Source organism: Geotrypetes seraphini, chromosome 5 (genome assembly GCF_902459505.1).
Source record: "Geotrypetes seraphini chromosome 5, aGeoSer1.1, whole genome shotgun sequence".
Taxonomy (NCBI): Eukaryota; Metazoa; Chordata; class Amphibia; order Gymnophiona; family Dermophiidae; genus Geotrypetes; species Geotrypetes seraphini.
In genome coordinates, this window is record NC_047088.1 from 242,459,086 (window position 1) to 242,478,920 (window position 19,835).

Consider the following 19,835-nt stretch of genomic DNA (forward strand, 5'->3'; position numbering starts at 1 on the left):
CTGATTGGCCCACGCGCCTTAGGCCCCACCAGTAGGCGGAGCTTTAGGACGGATGGGCCAATCCGGCCTCATTCCTTCGTTGGCTGCCTGCCGGACAGGCGGGTTTGGCTCCCGTCTGTCCGGCCAACTTCCAAAGGTACGGGGAAGGGGGGTGGGGGGGTCGTGGGGGTCGGCCAGGGGGGTCGCGGGTCGGCTGGGGGGGAGGGGGGTTTGCGTCGAGGGCAGGAGGGCCTGGGATCCCTCCTGCCCGTAATGTAGTGCGGGGTGGGGTTAGGGGGTCGCCGTGGCCAGGAGGATTTGGGCTCCCTCCTGGCCCAATATTGTCGGGGAGTCGGCGGTCCTTCGGGGTGGGGGTGCGAGTGGTCCTGCCGAGGGGGGAGAAGAATCGGACGTCGAGGGGGGGCATCAGGCTTTCAGGATGGGGACAGGACTTCAAGGGGGGACAGGCAGATCTTCAAGGGGGACAGGCAGACCTACAAGGGGGACAGGACTTCAAGGGGGGACAGGCAGACCTTCAAGGGGGGACAGGCAGACCTTCAAGGGGGGACAGGACTTCAAGGGGGACAGGCAGATCTTCAAGGGGGACAGGCAGATCGGGGCAACCAGAGGAGAGTCGGGGCAGTGCACCGAAAGTCAGGGTGAGTCGGGGCAACCAGAGGAGAGTCGGGGCAGTGCACCGAAAGTCAGGGTGAGTCGGGGCAACCAGATGAGAGTCGGGGAGGGCGAAAGGAGAGTCGGGGTGGCCAGAGGAGAGTCGGGCAGCATGCGCGTTATATGCCTGAGCGCGGTATAGAAAAGTTTTTGTACATATCATCGTGATTTCTGCGCGCTATACCCCTGTGCGCGTTTTACAATGGTGCGCGTTATATCCGTGAAAATACGGTACACGCGTTAAACCCCAACTGCAGCTTGATAAAAGGACCCCTAGGTTTCTTTTTCCAGATGTATCTTTATTTATTTTAAAAATTTACATTCCGCATATCCTGCAATTCTATGGAGTACAATAGAACATCCAAATAAAAAACACAAATACAACCTTCTCATACAACAGAACATCATAATGCAATAGACAAGTTACAATATGAGAAACATACAACAATGCAACTGACAATAAACAGACAACCCCAGAACATATAACCATCTCACTGCTTAAATTTGACAAACTTTTTCATTTTATTTTATTTATTAATTTATTGATTTGTCACAACATATAGCAATTTCAGGCAATAAACAAATTCAAAAAAAGTACATCAAGCTAAAAGATAATATTATCAAGTCCACATTATTATGGGGTCTGATTATCCTGTAGGAGTCACCCAAAAAACAAAGACAAAGAAAAAAATAATATAACATAACCCTCTAAGCGATGAAAATCACAAAATATAACATAATCCTCTAAGCGATAAAAATGGCTACGGAGCTTTATGTGAAAAAAATAAAATAAACAAGAGAAAAAGGAAGCCGATATAATTCTCCAACTAGTGGTGGAGAAAATAAAGGCGAAAGAGTTGGCGTTCGTGAAATATTTAAAAAACCCAAGAAGAGGAGTGCAGAAAGGACTACAGAGTGAAACTGAAAGAAGCCAAGAAAGAGATACGTCTGGCGAAAGCACAGGCGGAAGAACAAATGGCTAAAAATGTAAAAAAGGGAGACAAAAATTTTTTCAGATATATTTAGTGAAAGGAGGAAGATGAAAAATGAAATTCCTAAATTAAAAGATGCTGGGAACCGATAGGTGGAGAGTGATGAGAAAAAAGCAAATGTGCAAAACAAATACTTCTGTTCTGTGTTCACAGAAGAAAATCCTGGAGAAGGACTGAGATTGTCTGGCAAAGTTACACGAGAAAACGGAGTAGATTCTATGCCGTTCACGGAGGAGAGTGTTTATGAGCAACTTGAAAAACTGAAGGTGGACAAAGCGATGGGACCAGATGGGGTCCATCCCAGAATACTGAGGGAGCTCAGTGAGGTTCTGGCGAGTCCTATTAAAGACTTGTTAAACAAATCTCTGGAGATGGGAGTGGTTCCTGGGGATTGGAGGAGAGCGGATATGGTCCCTATTCACAAAAGTGGTCACAGTGATGAAGCAGGAAACTACAGGCCGGTCAGCCTCACTTCGGTTGTTGGAAAAATAATGGAAGTGTTGCTGAAAGAAAGGATAGTGTACTTTCTTGAATCTAATGGGTTACAGGATTCAAGGCAACATGGCTTTACAAAAGGTAAATCGTGCCAAACGAACCTAATTGAATTTTTTGATTGGGTGACTGGAAAGCTGGATCGAGGACATATGCTAGATGTAATTTATTTAGATTTCAGCAAAACCTTTGATACGGTTCCTCATAAGAGGCTGTTGAACAAACTTGAAGGGCTGACGTTAGGACCCAAAATGGTGAACTGGGTCAAAATCTGGCTGTCAGACAGACGCCAGAGGGTGGTGGTTAATGGAAGTCACTTGGAGGAAGGAAAGGTGAGTAGTGGAGTCCCTCAGGGTTCAGTGCTGGGGCCGATCCTCTTCAATATGTTTGTGAGTGACATCGCTGAAGGGTTAGAAGGAAAAGTGTGCCTTTTTGCAGATGATACCAAGATTTGTAACAGAGTAGACATCGAAGAGGGAGTGGAAAATATGAAAAAGGATCTGCAAAAGTTAGAGGAATGGTCTAATGCCTGGCAACTAAAATTCAATGCAAAGAAATGCAGAGTAATGCATTTGGGGATTAATAATCGGAAGGAACCGTATATGCTGGGAGGTGAGAAGCTGATATGCATGGATGGGGAGAGGGACCTTGGGGTGATAGTGCCCGAAGATCTAAAGGTGAAAAAACAGTGTGACAAGGTAGTGGCTGCTGCCAGAAGGATGCTGGGCTATATAAAGAGAGGCATAGCCAGTAGAAGGAAGAAGGTGTTGATGCCCCTGTACATGTCATTGGTAAGGCCCCACTTGGAATATTGTGTTCAGTTTTGGAGACCATATCTGGCGAAGGACGTAAGAAGACTTGAAGCGGTCCAGAGGAGGGCAACGAAAATGATAGGAGTGCTTGCGCTAGAAGACATATGAGGAGAGACTGGAAGCCCTGAATATGTATACCTTAGAGGAAAGGAGGGACAGGGGAGATACAATTTAGACGTTCAAATATTTGAAAGGTATTAACATCAAACAAAATCTTTTCTAGAGAAAGGAAAATGGTAAAACCAGAGGACATAATTTGAAGTTGAGGGATGGTAGATTCAAGAGCAATGTTAGGAAATTCTACTTTACAGAGAGGATGGGGGATGCCTGGAATGCGCTCCCGAGAGAGGTGGTGGAGAAGAAAATGGTGACAGAGTTCAAAGAAACGTGAGATGAACACGTTCTGATCTAGAATCAGAAAATAATATTAAATATTGAACTAAGGCCAGTACTGGGCAGACTTGCACGGTCTGTATATGGCCGTTTGGGGGAGGATGGGCTGGAGAGGGCTTTAATGGCTGGGAGGGTATAGATGGGCTGGAGTAGGTTTTGACGGAGATTTCGGCAGTTGGAACCCAAGCACAGTACCGGGTAGAGCTTTGGATTCTTGCCCAGAAATAGCTAGGAAGAAAAAATTTAAATTGAATCAGGATGGGCAGACTAGATGGACGATTCCGGTCTTTATCTGTCGTCATCTACTATGTTACTATGTTACTAAGTCAGGCAAATGAACATTCTATTTTCACTCGATCTCAACCTCTGCATTAGTCATAGGCAATATGTCTAATTTAGGTTTATCTTGAAGAAAAATTTCTAAATGAGATGGATCAACAAAAATATATCTAGTATTCTGATATGTCACTAAACACTTACATGGGAACTTAAGAAAAAAATAAAGCTCCCACAGCTAAGACTCGAGTCTGTTTAGAGACATCTGGAAAGATATTTATCTGTTGCCCAGAAAACAAAGCATTTTTATTTATAAAATATAATTTCAAAATGGCTTATTTTTCTATTTCAGTCCTGAAGGTGACCAACAATGTTGCTCTTTTGGCTATAAAATCTTTCGATGATTCTAGAAATTGAGAAATATTTAAGCTATCAGGTGACACTAATTGATCTTTTCCCCCCTCTCCTGAAACCATTTTGGAACCACTGGGTATAGAGTAAAGATTATCCGGAGAAAAAGTTTCTGAGTATAACAAAGTATATCCTTCAAATACATTTTTAGTAATTCCAAAGGAGAAAGATGATATATAGGAAAATTCAGAAATCTGAGGTTCCTAGATCTCATAGCATTTTCCATTTTTTCCATCTGTAAGTGTAATAAAGTATTATCACTTGACTGAAACTTGACTGCTGGCTCGTTACTCACTGCTACAGATTGAAAAAGCGCGCAGAGACAAATTTTCAACTGTTTTCTAAACTGTAATACCGATGATGCTTGTCTAAGATCCATAGACAGACAGCCTGTTCCAACAAATAGGACCCTGAACAGAAAACATCACTTTCCGGTAACTCAGAAGTTTAACTACAGACAAGGAAGGCACATCAAGAGAAAGCTTATCTTTAGAACATAAACTCTGTGATGGCACATAAAAGTGAACCGACCGCAGCAACTCAGGAACATCAACATTCAAAAGTTTAAAAATTAAGCATAGGGTCTGAAATTTGATACGAGCACTGATTGGCAGCCAATGCAGGTTTTTCAAAGCAGGTGTAATATGCTCAAACCGTGAAACATGCGCCTTCTCCAGTATGTTTCAACTTGATTTACCGTACATACTCGAATATAAGGCTGAGAATTTTCAGTCAAAAAAATGGCCCAAAATGGGAGGTCTGCTTATATTCGGGTCAGCGCTCACCCGCCCCCCATCCCCCTCCTGGACCTGTTGCAGGCCTCTCATAAGACCTGATGGAACAGTGGTGGGCAAGGACAGGAGGGATCCCTCCTGCCTCTTGTCCATCTTGAAAAATTTTTACCCGCCCCCTCCTGCCTCCCCCATGTACCTTTAAAATCCCTGGTGATCCAGCAGTTGGCTGGGACAGGATGGATCCCTCCTGCCTCAGCCAACTGTATGTACCTTCCTTTACATTCCTCATGCAATCTCCGGTGGTCTTGCAGTGAACCTGCCTCGTGGAGAGCTACTAGTGATTGGTAGCAAAGTGACGGTGTCTCCGAGTTAGACCTGCAGTGGTCTCCCATTACTTTTCTGGCATGTCTCATTCAAAACGAAAAGGAAATGTTCGAGTCGACCCCCTCGGCGGCAAGGACTTCTTCACCTGCACAGCGGTCTATTTGTGAATTTGCCGCTGCTACTCTTCCACGTGGTGTGTACGGAGAATTGTCCACTGTTTCTTTGGTATGAAGGGACACCAAAGAACTGGACCTTGAGATCTCTCTCCAGATGCTGTTCTGCCACTGTGCCCTGCTCCAACCGCGGCCCAGTTGGAGTAACCCTGCAAAGTTTCTCTCATCAGGGAGCCGGGAGCTGCAGTGGACGTTTGTTCCCAGCCAGTGAGACCAGTGATAGTGATGCTAGAGAGCATTTGGGAAGCTCACCAGAAGTTAAACTCAACAGTTGCCAAGTCTTCTCAAGATGTTGCTGTTCTTGTAAGTACTGTAGAGGCTTTGGGGAAAAAATTGGATGGCACAAAGAAGGAATTCTCCTCAGAACTAAAGCAAGTTAAAGATAGTGGAAAATCTTCAAGAACTGACATCTGGGATTTTAAAGACAAAAATGTACTTAACAGAAAGATTGAGCAGTTGGAAAACTATAATTGTAGACTGAACTTGCGCTTTTTGAATTTTCCAAACTCTTTGCGTATAACTCCTATGAAATGCTTAAAAAATAACTAATTGAAGTTTTGGGTTTTTCCTATGAAAATATACCTCCAATAAATCAAATATATTATTTGCCTGGGAAGAAAGAAATAGGAGTGAATCCAGAGGTTGAGCAAGTGAATGTAGATGGAAAAGAAGCTCTTAGGGCTCCTTTTATTAAGCTGTGATAGCGTTTTTAGCCTGTGCAGAATTTTAGCACGCGCTAAACCCACGCTACGCGGCTAAGAACTAACGCCAGCTCAACACTAGTATTAGCATCTAGCGCACGTGGCAATTTAGCGCGCGCTAAAACCGTTATCGCAGCTCAGTAAAAGGAGCCCTTAATGTTACAAATGTGCTTGAAACTTCTTTATCTGAAAATTCTGAAAGAGCTACTTTACTAGCGAAGAAAACTGTTTTTGGCAATGAGAACTGAAACAATGACTTATCTATGTAAATGTATGATTAAATATTTAGGGGTAAAATATGTATTTTATGTTCCAGAGCAGTTGAGAGCATTTATAGATTTGAAGAACTTGGTAACTGGTAATGCTTAGCTAATATGAACAGCTAGAGCAATAGCGGGAAAAGCTGTTAAGCCTTATCTTTGTATTACTTCCTCTAATAAGTTTATCTTCCTTTTACCTGGACCCCCTCCAATTATTGAGGTCTAAGGAAAACTTAACTTTTTTTTTTTAATTGAATTTCTTGTATAAAGATTTCTTTCTGTATTTTTGAAACGAGAGTAGACAGTGGAGTGCCACAGGGATTATTTGTACTGGGACTGGTGCTATTTATAAATGATCTGGAAACTGGAAGGAAGAGTGAGGTGATTAAATTTGCAGATGACACTAAACTGTTAAAACTTGTTAAAACACATAGATTGTGAAAAATTGCAGGCAGACCTTAGAAAATTGGAAGTGGCAGATGAAATTTAATGTGGACAAATGCAAAGTGATACAATTTGGGAAGAATAACCCAAATTACAGCTACAAGATGCTAGGGTCAATATTAGGGGGGTTAGCACCCAAGAAAAGGATCTGGTGTAGACGATACAATGAAACCTTACACCCAATGTGTGATGGTGGCGGCCAAAAAAAGCAAACAAGATGCTAGGAATTATTAAAAAAAGGGATGGTTAAAAAGACTAAGAATGTTATAATGCCTCTGTATCGCTCTATGGTGCAACCTCACCTGGAGTATTGCATTCAATTCTGGTCTCATATCAAGAAAGATATAGAGGCACTAGAAAAGGTTCAAAGAAGAGCTACCAAGATGATAAGGGGATGGAACTCCTCTCATATGTGGAAAGACTAAAGAGGTTAGGGCTCTTCAGTTTGGAAAAGAGATGGCTTAGGGGAGATATGATTTAAGTCTACAAAATCCTGAGTGGAGTAGAACGGGTACAAGTGGATCGATTTTTCACTCTGTCAAAAATTACAAATACTAGGGGACACCTGAAGTTACAAGGAAAACAGGGAAATACTTTTAAAACCAATAGAAGAAATTTTTTTTTTTTCAGTCAGAGAATAGTTAAGCTCTGGAACACATTGCCAGAGATTGTGGTAAGAGCAAATAGCATAGAGGTTGTGGTAAAAGCGGACAGCGTAGCTGTTTTAAGAAGGGTTTGGACAATTTTCTGGAGGAAAAAGTCCATAGTATGTTTTTGAGAAAGATACGGGGGAAGCCACTGCTTGCCTTGGATTGGTAGCATGGAATATTGCTACTCCTAGGGTTTTGGCCAGGTACTAATGACCTGGATTGGCCACCGTGAGAATGGGCTACTGGGCTTGATGGACTTTGGCCTGACCCAGTAAGGCTATTCTTATGCTCTTGTGAATATGGTTAAATGGCAATTTAAAAAATTAAATAAATTGGCCACAAATTTGGTCTTGGAGAATAAGATGTACAATGTCAGCATCTATGAGACAAACATGGTTTTTTTCTTTTGCATAGAGCTTTTTGGACCCCAGTTAGATTACAAAAGTTGAATAGTTCTTTGTCTAATAGATGCTGGCATTGTAATCTTGAGGTAGGGACTATGGATCATCTTTTGTTTTACTGTCCCTATATTTTGGCCTTTTGGAATTCAATCTGGGATCAAATAAATTGTTTAATGGAAAATCATGTAGCGTTATCTTATGATACTGTGATATTTGGTATGTCTATGAGAAAAAAAGAGTTAGATATAGTCGTATAACAATAAACTTTTATTTATCATGACGGGAGTTGCCATTCAACATATTACTAATAATTGGAAAGACCATAGCAGACTTAGTTTTAATTTTTGGTGGAGCTCGTTATGTCACCTGTATAAAATGGAAAGATCATTAGCGGTAAAAAATGGAAATTATAAAAACTTTATTAAAATATGGGAGCCATTAACATCGTTTTGCCATGATTAGATGCCATTTTTCTATGGAAGATACACCATTTAATGCAGAGTGGGGTGGGCTGGTATTGGAGGGGTTATGTGATAGAATTAGTAACAGGGTTTGAGGGGGGGAGGGATTCTTATTTGTGTATAGAGTATGATGATAAGATTTTCAAGAGATTTGTTAATTGTTGTTATGATTTTTGTACACTTGCTGAAAGGTTAAAAATGAATAAAGAATTTAAAAAAATAAAAAAATTAAATAAAATAAAAATGATTTTTAAATTTTTAAACTGTGTTTTCAAATTAACTTAGGCGCCAGTAGGGCGCCTAACTTAAGGCACCATTTATAGAATATGGGTCTTTGTTGCTTGGTACATAGACTAAAGCGCTTGGGAAAACCAAGCACCGAGAAAGCCGCTTGGACAAATGCGCATAGAATGTCAGCATGCCGGATTAAAACTTAACTTTAAAGTGCTCCAAGGGTGTGTGTGGGGGAACCCCCCCGAAGTGTTGCCGCTGCCGTTGGGGGAGTTTGGAGGGGAACTTACCCTCCCCACACACCCATTACAGAGGAAAGTGTAAATTTTCCCTCTTTTTTAGGGAAAAATTACACTTTCCTCTCTAAGTGTGTGTGTGTGGGGGGGAGGTTTCCACCCCACCCTCCCCAATGGCAGCGGAAACACTTCTAAGTAAAGTTGGGTGGGGGGTGTTTCCCCACACATACACACCCTCGGAGCACTTTAAAGTTAAGTTTTAATCCAGTGCACCGACGTCCTGCGCACATTTGTTCGAGTGGATTTGTCGGCGTGCAATTGTCACGTGTGCTTTTGACTCGTCACCTTGTTGCTTAGCCCCCTTTCTGTCCATTCCTGAGAACATCTGAGAGGAATGTGAGTAATATTAACTCCCCTATAGAACTTCGATTATTGCATACTCTTAATTAGAGCAAAGTTATCTAAGGCCCTATTTCCACAGTTTAAACCTTTATGTCCAGAAATTTTCTTTGGTTTTATTCTTAGAAAACAAGCTGGAGATATTAACTTAAGCAATAAGTTAACACCAGTAAGCAACAGCTATTCAATTCTCTAACCACAACAACTGAAGAAATAGCTTCATATCAATTTCTTCCTGTATAGTAACTGAGGAGCAGATTTTCAAAAGATTTTATCCAGCAAAAATGAGCTTTAGCAGGTTGAATCTCATTACAATACAAATTTTTGTACAAATTGAGCCTGGGAAGAAAGTGGATGGGCCCCAATATTCCTACGACAGGCTTTTCAAATTTACGACCACCATGTAATATAAAGTGCTACCTACACTATATAAAGAGAGGTATTTTATATTTGCTACACAAATGTTGTATGGTCAGATTTAGGCATTTGTTCAGCCACACTTTCACCTGATATAGCGATGTGAATATCTGGCCAAAGAACTAAAGAACTAAAAAAAAAAAAAAAAAAAAAAAATCAACCTTCTAACATGCAAGAAAGTGATTTTTGTTTTTTTAAAAAATATCTTTATTCATTTTTAACACTTTCATTAAGTGAATACAAGAAAAATTCATTTTACACTTTATACATCTCTTAAGATTCTTAAAATATATAAATAGATCAACACATTTTTCCCATCAAAAATTATTATATAGTTATTAATGAAATATATTCATATCCTTCAAAAAGTGCAAATAGCATATTTTTCATCTTTATAAGGAAATAGTAAGCACCTATATAAATATTTAATTATTCAAAACCCAAACCAATCCAACCCACCCCATCAATCAATTAAAAAAAAAAATTCAAAAATTAAATTCAAAGGAAAATCCACCCTCCCCCCCTCCGGATGTGCATTTGATATATCACCAAATTCAAAACTATAATAATTCTACAAACAACATCAATGGGCCCCATATTAATTTAAAAATTTTTATATTCCCCGACAAATCAGCATTCATTTTCTCATATTTATAAATTAAACATAAATTTGCCCACCAGAATGTGAAATTTAGACGGTCCCAATTTTTCCTGTTTCGCATAATCAATTGTATAGCTGTACCTGTCATAATTAAAAACAATCGCCTCTTATATTTATCTAAGGGATCTTTAACATACAATATAGTCCCACAAATCACTACTTCATAAGTTAAAGGAATCTCAGAATCTAAATTATTATTAATATGTCCCCAAATCGACTTCCAAAAGCTCAGAATCATAGGACAATAAAACAGTACATGATCCAAAGTACCTACATCTAGATGATAGTGCCAGCATCTATTAGAACTAGAATTATCTAAATTATTCAATTTAACTGGGGTCCAATAAGAACGATGTAACAGAAAAAACCAAGTTTTGTCTCATAGATGCTGACGCTGTACACTTTATTCTCCAAGACCAAATGCGTGGCCATCGAAAGGGATTTTAATCAGTAAACTAATCAGATATGAAGCCAAGACAAGTCAAAGGTCTCATTTTGCCTGGTGACTTGTCACCAGAGGCATATTTTTAATGCCTGAATAAGCCGGTAAACAACATCAGAGAAATTGCTTTCAGGTCCATGTGTATGACTAAGGACTGTGCTCATTAATGGTAGACCATTTCAGTCTCACTTGATCTATTCTTATTTTGTAGATGATCAATCATCCATCTACTGCAACACTCAAGGTCCTTCTGGTTTTTTTGTGGGGCAGAAGAAATGAAACATTGAAATATTACCCATTGGCTTTCTGTTCCTCCATTACCTTTATCATAAAGCAAGACAAGGAATTTGCCACAGCTTCAGTTAAGTTATAGTGTGTCTCATAAGCAGGAAAGTACCACAGCTCATAGGTGTCAGCAAAAAGAAAACCAATTAAGGAAAGGTCGTCAGACAAGCGTGAATGATCTAGAACTCAAGAGCTAAAAAAAATGAAGCATTTGTATTAACTGTTCAAAAGAGATCATTTGGTTCACACATCTAGAAAGACAAACAACCAAGAACTGTTATATAAAGTTGATTGATTAAATTATGGAGTAGTATATAAAGCTAATTGCTTTGAACAATGAGATAAGTTGATTTAATTTGGATTAAAGTTAATGAATTACAATGAATTAGCATTATATAGAGGAAATAGTGATGAAACTCATATAGTTTACTCAGTTCTGTGCTTACCTTCTCAACATACTCTGAAACAATCTGTTTGATTTCATCGGATTGAAGCCCAACAATCTGGCCAACTGTGCTGGCAGTCAACTGACCCTATAGATTACATCAAACAGCTCATGTTAAATTTAAAGAATCTGGCAGCTTTGTTCAGATGAAAATGCATATTGTAGGAGTTCATATTTTCTTAAAAGCATTTATTTAGTTAATCACACATAATGCAGCTATAGAAACCACACACTAGCATACAAGGCCATCTTCTAAATATTGCACCAACTAGGACAGCTCTACAAGGTGCACATACTTTTAACAGAATCGCACACAGGGCCAGATTCTGTAAAGGACGTCTAACTTTAGGCATCCACAATGTGGATATCCATCGACTTATTATATCTATTTCTTTGAGCAATTGACCTTATTTAAGGATTGAATCTGCCTGTTTTTGTTCTTATCTTGTTTGTAACTTTTTGTAAACCGTTTTGGAAAAACAACGGTATAGAAATTTAAAAAATAAATAAATAAATACTTTTTTGGATACCTAAGTCCAATTAATAGACTTTAATAAGAATTAATTGGAACTTAAGACGTCCAAACGCTGGACGCGATTCTCAAAATCCACAATTTCGTTGACGCCTATCAGAAAAAGTCATGCCTAAAAAATAGGTGTGGGCGTGGCATGGGAGTGGCTTCGATTTGGACATCCATTTGGAGAATCACATGCTGTTCAGCGCCCGAACATATCTAGCTAATGCCTAAAATGTAGGCGTTGCAAAACCAGGTCTACTTTTGAGCATGAGTTGGGTGTGAGTTGGGTGGAAGTGACTTAGTCATCAGTTGGGCGTCCACATATGGGTGAACGGGGCTTTATTTTTTGGGCTAAGGACTTCGGGTTTATTGAAGATCAAAATATGTTTAATAATGCATTACTTAAGCAAAGCACATGAAAAAAAATAACTTTAAATCACTTTTTTCTTACCTCTTCTATTTCCATTGCAGTCATTCCCGTCATTAATGCTTTAATACGGAGCTGGTAATAAAATAAAAGAACATTTAAACAATCAACTCAGGTCATATATATCTATAAAAGTTCCATGTGCCATAAGAACGATCTTGTTGGCAACTAAGGCAGTATTTCCCAAACTTTTCAAGCCCAAGGTACACCCCCATTTTCCAAATTATTATGCGGCACACCATTCTCCGCAGAGCAGATACTACAGGATAGAAGATTAATGTGACCAAAAAAGAAAAGCTAAGAAAGCATAGATAGCCTTGACTGAAACTGGAAGAATTCAAAGGCGTCATCTCAGGATCAGGGAGGAGAACATAAGAATTGCTGCTGCTGGGTCAGACAAGTGGCGCAACACACAGGGGAAACAAATCCACAACAGATAGAATAATAGGGAAAAGTGGAATTGTCCAATAAGAAAAGGTGCAAATAATAAAGATGTCTTTTAACTCATCTGTACAATCAAGTAATCCTTTATTCTTCCAAAAATACTCGACCCGACATGTACATGTTTCGGCCCTACGGCCTGCGTCAGGAGTCTATAGGCAATATATAAAATCATATGAACATGTATAACAACATATAAACACATTCAAATATTATAAAATATATTTTAAAATATATTATAAAAGAAACAGCAATATTGATTAACCAATGCACACAACCATATATTTTAATCCACCAAACATAAAAAATAATATTATATAATTATAAATGTATAAAAAATATATCATATAAAAGTATCATATATAAAACAACATATATAGCTTTAAAATAAACCATAAACAACATATGGATTTAAAATGGAGCACAAACTAAGTAACAAACAATCAAAGCATTATCCCTAAGAAATTAAAAATCATCAGTATATATTCGCTAGAAGAATAATAATAAAAGTGAAAGTAAAACATGCTTAATTATATGGAGAGAAGAGAAACTTTTTATAAAAAACAGCAACAATAAGCCAAAAAATGTGTATAAACATTATATACTCAGTAACCATAAACTAATAAGATTGTATCTACACACTAAAAATAAATATATAAAAAAATATATATATAAAATACAATCACTAAAAGAGCAAATATCAATGTTAAACAAGAAAGTAATTAAACCAAAGAACACTAACCCAGCAGACGTCAATGTAACAAGGATATAAATAACTAGAATAATAATAGCAAGAACACTGCAGTACCTTAGAGATCTTTGGGTATATAAAAAAACTTGGTATATGGACCACTCTAGAAGACTGTATTTATCTAAAAAAAGTGGGAAAAAAATGTATTTTTTTCCCACTTTTTTTAGATAAATACAGTCTTCTAGAGTGGTCCATATACCAAGTTTTTTTATATACCCAAAGATCTCTAAGGTACTGCAGTGTTCTTGCTATTATTATTCTAGTTATTTATATCCTTGTTACATTGACGTCTGCTGGGTTAGTGTTCTTTGGTTTAATTACTTTCTTGTTTAACATTGATATTTGCTTTTTTAACATTGATATTTGCTCTTTTAGTGATTGTATTTTATATATATATTTTTTTATATATTTATTTTTAGTGTGTAGATACAATCTTATTAGTTTATGGTTACTGAGTATATAATGTTTATACACATTTTTTGGCTTATTGTTGCTGTTTTTTATAAAAAGTTTCTCTTCTCTCCATATAATTAAGCATGTTTTACTTTCACTTTTATTATTATTCTTCTAGCGAATATATACTGATGATTTTTAATTTCTTAGGGATAATGCTTTGATTGTTTGTTACTTAGTTTGTGCTCCATTTTAAATCCATATGTTGTTTATGGTTTATTTTAAAGCTATATATGTTGTTTTATATATGATACTTTTATATGATATATTTTTTATACATTTATAATTATATAATATTATTTTTTATGTTTGGTGGATTAAAATATATGGTTGTGTGCATTGGTTAATCAATATTGCTGTTTCTTTTATAATATATTTTAAAATATATTTTATAATATTTGAATGTGTTTATATGTTGTTATACATGTTCATATGATTTTATATATTGCCTATAGACTCCTGACGCAGGCCGTAGGGCCGAAACATGTACATGTCGGGTCGAGTATTTTTGGAAGAATAAAGGATTACTTGATTGTACAGATGAGTTAAAAGACATCTTTATTATTTGCACCTTTTCTTATTGGACAATTCCACTTTTCCCTATTATTGGGTCAGACAAGTGGTCCATCGTGCCCCGCAGTCCGCTCGCGTGGTGACCCTTAGGTCAAAGACCAGTGCCTTATTTGAGTCTAGCCTTACCTGCGTATATTCTGGTTCAGCAGGAACTTATCTAACCTTTTCTTGAATCCCTGGAGGGTGCTTTCCCCTATAACAGCCTCTCGAAGAGTGTTCCAGATTTCTACCACTCTCTGGGTAAAGAAGAACTTCCTTACGTTTGTACGGAATCTATGCATCTCCAAGCTAACCACACCCTACATTCTACCTGTTAATTCCCATGCTTCAACACTAAGGGCTCCTTTTACTAAGGTGCGCTAGCGTTTTTAGCGCACGCATTTTAGCGCGCGCTAACCCCGCGCTACGCTTCTAGAACTAACGCTAGCTCAATGCTGGCGTTAAGGTCTAGCGCACGTGGCAATTTAGCGCGTGTTATTCCGTGTGTTAAAGCCTTAACATACCTTTGTAAAAGGAGCCCTAAATCTGTTATTTAGGAAGGTGAGAGGCATGTCTGACTAAGCATGTGCTCAGACATAACCTTGACAAGTCCAAAACTCCACCTCACACACCTGAGGATATAGTGGTCACAGTTTCTGGCGGTATAGCAGTTACGGTTTATCCTTGATAAAGCTACTATAGCGAAATATGTTGGTATAACAATCCCTTGCCAGAGACCACATGATAAAGCTAAGTAATATGCTTCTAAATGAATATTTAAGTCTGAACTAATTTATAAATTAAATTTGCAAAAGCAAAGAATAAACTAATAAGGTTAAATATAACTTTTCATAAATAAGGACCTGATGACGAGTTGAAGCTTGGAGCAATGAGATCTAATTGAGCTCCAAGTGGTGCCGCTGAGGATCCTGGAAGAACACAGTAAAAATTTGAGTACATAAGGGCATATAAATGGTAGTTAAGTTTTACACTACCGTTTGAGATATCTTGTAGATTTATTACCCTTGTGAAGTTTGTCGATTGTGTTATTGCATAATATCATTTTAAGTGTTGGCATTTAAACTAACTAGATTTATGTAATGGTCTTGTATGCTATAAAAATTCCTTTTAAGAAATGTATTTTCAACATTTTAAGGTAAAGCTATTTCAACTAAACACACAGTAAAAGTAAATCACCCTTCTCCTGCACAAAATTTTAAACTCGCCTCTTCTGCAGCCTGAAGGTCTTCCTCCTCATACATTTCAGCCCTTCCTGATGCAAGCCCTGGAGCCAGCGCCTTTTTCTTGTCTTCAGTCTGCAAGAGCCAAGCGGTAGACCATGATATACAAAAAGGCTAAATTTAACCTCACTATGATCAGGTTGTAGCTACAAAGGAAAAATCCCTGGCCAGTTACTTAAAAGTAGGGTTTTATAGGCAGGCAAGGGTTACTGGGTAGTATTCTCTAATAAGATCATGGTTTAATAAAAATAGAACTGAGTGAAAGACAAGTAACATTTTCTGCACCTGAGCAAGAATCATTTATTGTTTTACAAATAAACCAGGAATAGAGACGCCTTCACGCGGAAGAATCTGCTGATTGTTTTCAAGTTGTCTACATATTGTCCCCTGAGGAAGGCGACTTCAGTTGTTGAAACCCGGATTCTGGTTGGGATTTCTCTAGGATTCCTAAGTTGGATCATATACGGTCTTTTTCAAGACCTAGGACTTTATTGATGTTTTTATTCATTCGTTTATCTGTGTTCTAATAAATGTAACTGTTTGGCTGTGCTCTACATCAGTGTTTTTCAACCGCTGTTCCGCGGCACACTAGTGTGCCGCGAGATGTTGCCTGGTGTGCCGTACGGTCAGCGCCGCCATCAGGGCAGTACCACCAGTCTAGGGAGAGGGGCGGTCCGCCCCACGTAGACAGGAGAGAGCTGGACGGGGGACCCGCGGAGTTCAATACATCTCCAGCCGCGAGGCTCGTCTTCTGTTCCTGCCTGCCCTGCAGCTAACATATAGCCAATCGCAAGCGTTCCCCGATGTCAGCGCTGACGTCGGAGGGAGGGCTTAAGCAAAGCCTGCCCTCCGACGTCAGCGCTGACGTCGGAGAATACTTCCGTTCGGCTATTTGTGCGCGGCAGGGCAGGCAGGAAGCAGAAGACAAGCCTCGCGGCTTGAGCTTCGTTTTGCTGAGAAAGTTGCAAAGATGGGCTGGGAGGCAAACACGGAACACAAAAGGGGGGAGGGAGTGCGTTTTGGACACAAGGCATGAACTTGGGAGAGAGGAAGGGAGGGAAAGAGATGCTGAGGTGGGGGAGGGAATGGGTTTTTGGACACAGAAGGCATGGACTTGGGAGAGAGGAAGGGAGGGAAAGAGATGCTGAGGTGGGGGAGGGGATGCGTTTTTGGACACAGAAGAAATGGACTTGGGAGAGAGGAAGGGAGGGAAAGAGATGCTGAGGTGGGGGAGGGAATGAGTGTTTGGACACAAGGCATGGACTTTGGAGAGAGGAAGGGAGGGAAAGAGATGGTTGTGTACACGGGGAATAGAAGAAAGGAGAATTTTTGGTCATAGGGAGGGAGTGAGGTACAGATAGTGGCATACCAGGGTGGGGGGGGGCAGTCTGCCCCACCCCGGGTTTACGTCCCAAGGGGGTGCACAGCTGGCCACCCTCCAGTGTTGTCCCTAGGCCGGCAAACTACGGCTCTTTAGCCACTTGAGTGCCACCGCCGCCATCGGGAACAGGCCGGCGCCAAGTTCTCCCTGCTTTTCCCTGTGGGGCCGGCCAACTCTCGCCACTCGCGTCAATTCTGACGTCGGAGAGGACGTTCTGGGCTAGCCAATCGCTGCCTGGCTGGCCTAGAACATCCTCTCCGACGTTAGAATTGACGACGGGTGGCGAGAGTTGGTCGGCCCTGCGGGGAAGAGAAGCAGGGAGAACTCGGTGCCGGCCTGTTCCCGATGGCGGCAGTGGCAGCCTATTTCCCAGTGGCGGTGGCAGCATTATAAAATACTTTCTTTGTGTTTATTTGATTCCTATATATTTATATATAGTCAATATAGGCACAGTTAAATTTTTTAACTTTTTCTAATGGTGGTGTGATTCGTGATTTTTTTCATGAAACAAGTGTGCCTTTGCCCAAAAAAGGTTGAAAAACACTGCTCTACATCTCTCTAGCCCACAGGTGTCAAAGTCCCACCTCGAGGGCCTCAATCCAGTCGGGTTTTCAGGATTTCCACAATGAATATGCATGAGATCTATTAGCATACAATGAAAGCAGGGCATGCAAATAGATCTCAGGCATATTTATTGGGGAATCCTGAAAACCCGACTGGATGGTGGCCCTCAAGGAGGGGCTTTGACACCCTGCTCTAGCCTCTTGTTTTGCATTAGCTTAACATCTAAAAGCCAGCCCCCCAAAAATCTAAGAGCCAGATTTTGAGCTATTGAAACTTACCAAATCACCTATTCATAATGTGATCAAGGTGATGTATAGCTAGCTAAATATTATGTTTTGAATAGTGAACAGTGGCAGCAATCTAAAAGGAAAATAGTAAGGGAAGGTGGGGAAAGTTTTGCTGATGTCTTCAGAAAGGGCAAGTAGATTTTGGTGCCATCCACCTGCACCTCTGGTAAAGAAGAGTTTCTGGGATTGGAGTGCAATGGGGTGAGGCTAAGGCAGTTGATGCTGTAAAGAGGTGGGTAGTGGAGAGAAGTTAAGGCTGCATGTAGTTGCTGGGGACAGACAGGTGGGGGGGGGAGTTTACCTTGCAACAAAATGGATCCTCACTCTGTAGGGAAATTATTTCCAGAGCTGAAACTCTTCTATTACATTACATTACATTTTTATCATAAATCCAGAAATCCAGACAGGACACATAGTGATTCTTAATCTTTATCTTTATTATTCTTGGAAATTGCTTGCCTCAACATTATAGCCCGACGGGACCCGTTTCGCCTCACAGGAGGCTTTCTCAAGGGTTCCAGGGGGAGCACTCCATTAACGTTCTCTTACTTACAGGGCAGGAGCAGCTGTAAGTGAGAGAACGTTAATGGAGTGCTCCCCCTGGAACCCTTGAGAAAGCCTCCTGTGAGGCGAAACGGGTCCCGTCGGGCTATAATGTTGGGGCAAGCAATTTCCAAGAATAATAAAGATAAAGATTAAGAATCACTGTGTGTCCTGTCTGGATTTCTGGATTTATGATAAAGAAGAGTTTCAGCTCTGGAAAGAATTTCCCTACAGAGTGAGGATCCATTTTGTTGCAAGATTGTATATCACCTCACCTTCCGTCTTCACCATCCTTGCTTTGGGGGGAGTTTACCCCCACCTGTCCCCAGTAAACCTAACCACAGCCTCAGCTACTACCCATCACCCACCCACCTTTGCCCAGGAGTCTCAAATACAGCCTCTATAGCAGTGGTCTCAAACTCGCGACCTGAGGGCCACATATGGCCTGCCAAGTACTATTTTGAGGCCCTTGGTATGTTTATCATAATCACAAAAGTAAAATAAAAAAGTTTATTTATCGTATGTCTCTTTAGCTATAAATTACAATATTATTATTAAGACTTAGCCAAAAGGAAAGATTTATAAACTATAAAGAGTTTTACCTCGTGCAAAATTGTCATTTCTTTAATAAGACATTAACTATTTTTTTCTGAGGCCCTCCAAATACCTACAAATCCAAAATGTGGCCCTGAAAAGGGTTTGAGTTTGAGACCACTGTTTTTTAGCAACAGAGCAAGGCTTTAGGCTGTGGTTGCTAGAGCAATGGGGGGAGAAGCTAAAGCTGAGGTTGTACTTGCCTAACTGCCCTCAGCAACTGCAGGTTCAGCATCTCTTCATCACTCACCCATCCCCAAGGAGGCAATGGTTTTAGCCCTTCCCATTGCCCTCACACCCACACCCACACCCACTCCCAGCCTAAAGCCTCTCTTCACAACCCACGCACCCCTGCAGCAGCAACTTCTCAATCTCCCGCCACTCCTAAGCAGTAGCCTATCTCAATCCCTCTCTTTGGGCTAGATTCACTAACCTATGATCCGTGTCCAATCCATGTCAGTTTGCATGCAGGCCAACAAATTCACTAAAGGCAAATGGGGACGATCATTGGCATGCCCCCCACCACACGGATCGCTAGAGAGCGATCCTTGAGCATGCGCAGACCATCTTCCTTGCCTGTAGATGGTCTGCACATGCTCTCAGCATTTTGTTTGTTTGGTTTTTTTGCAAGCCCTTCGTGCTGGCAGAGCTTTTTTAAAAAAAAACAAAAAAAAAACTTTTTTTACTGTTTTTTTCTACTTCGCGAGACCGTGGTTTTAATCCGCTTTAAACCCGTGGGTTAAAACCACGGGCTTGCACTGCGGGAAAGGGCAAGCGAGTTGGGGCTGAACAG

General features: G+C 40.2%; 1 protein-coding gene across 1 annotated transcript in view; it reads right to left on the reverse strand.

Annotated features, from left to right (window-relative positions):
• CCDC93 (coiled-coil domain containing 93) overlaps positions 1-19,835 on the reverse strand; it is a 223,743-nt gene that overhangs the window by 109,072 nt on the left and 94,836 nt on the right. The window contains exons 9-11 of the mRNA XM_033946543.1: positions 15,659-15,748; positions 12,260-12,310; positions 11,293-11,379 (exon numbers count right to left, since the gene is read on the reverse strand). Of these exons, the coding sequence (XP_033802434.1) occupies positions 11,293-11,379; positions 12,260-12,310; positions 15,659-15,748 (228 nt within the window). The remainder of the gene's footprint in view (positions 1-11,292; positions 11,380-12,259; positions 12,311-15,658; positions 15,749-19,835) is intronic.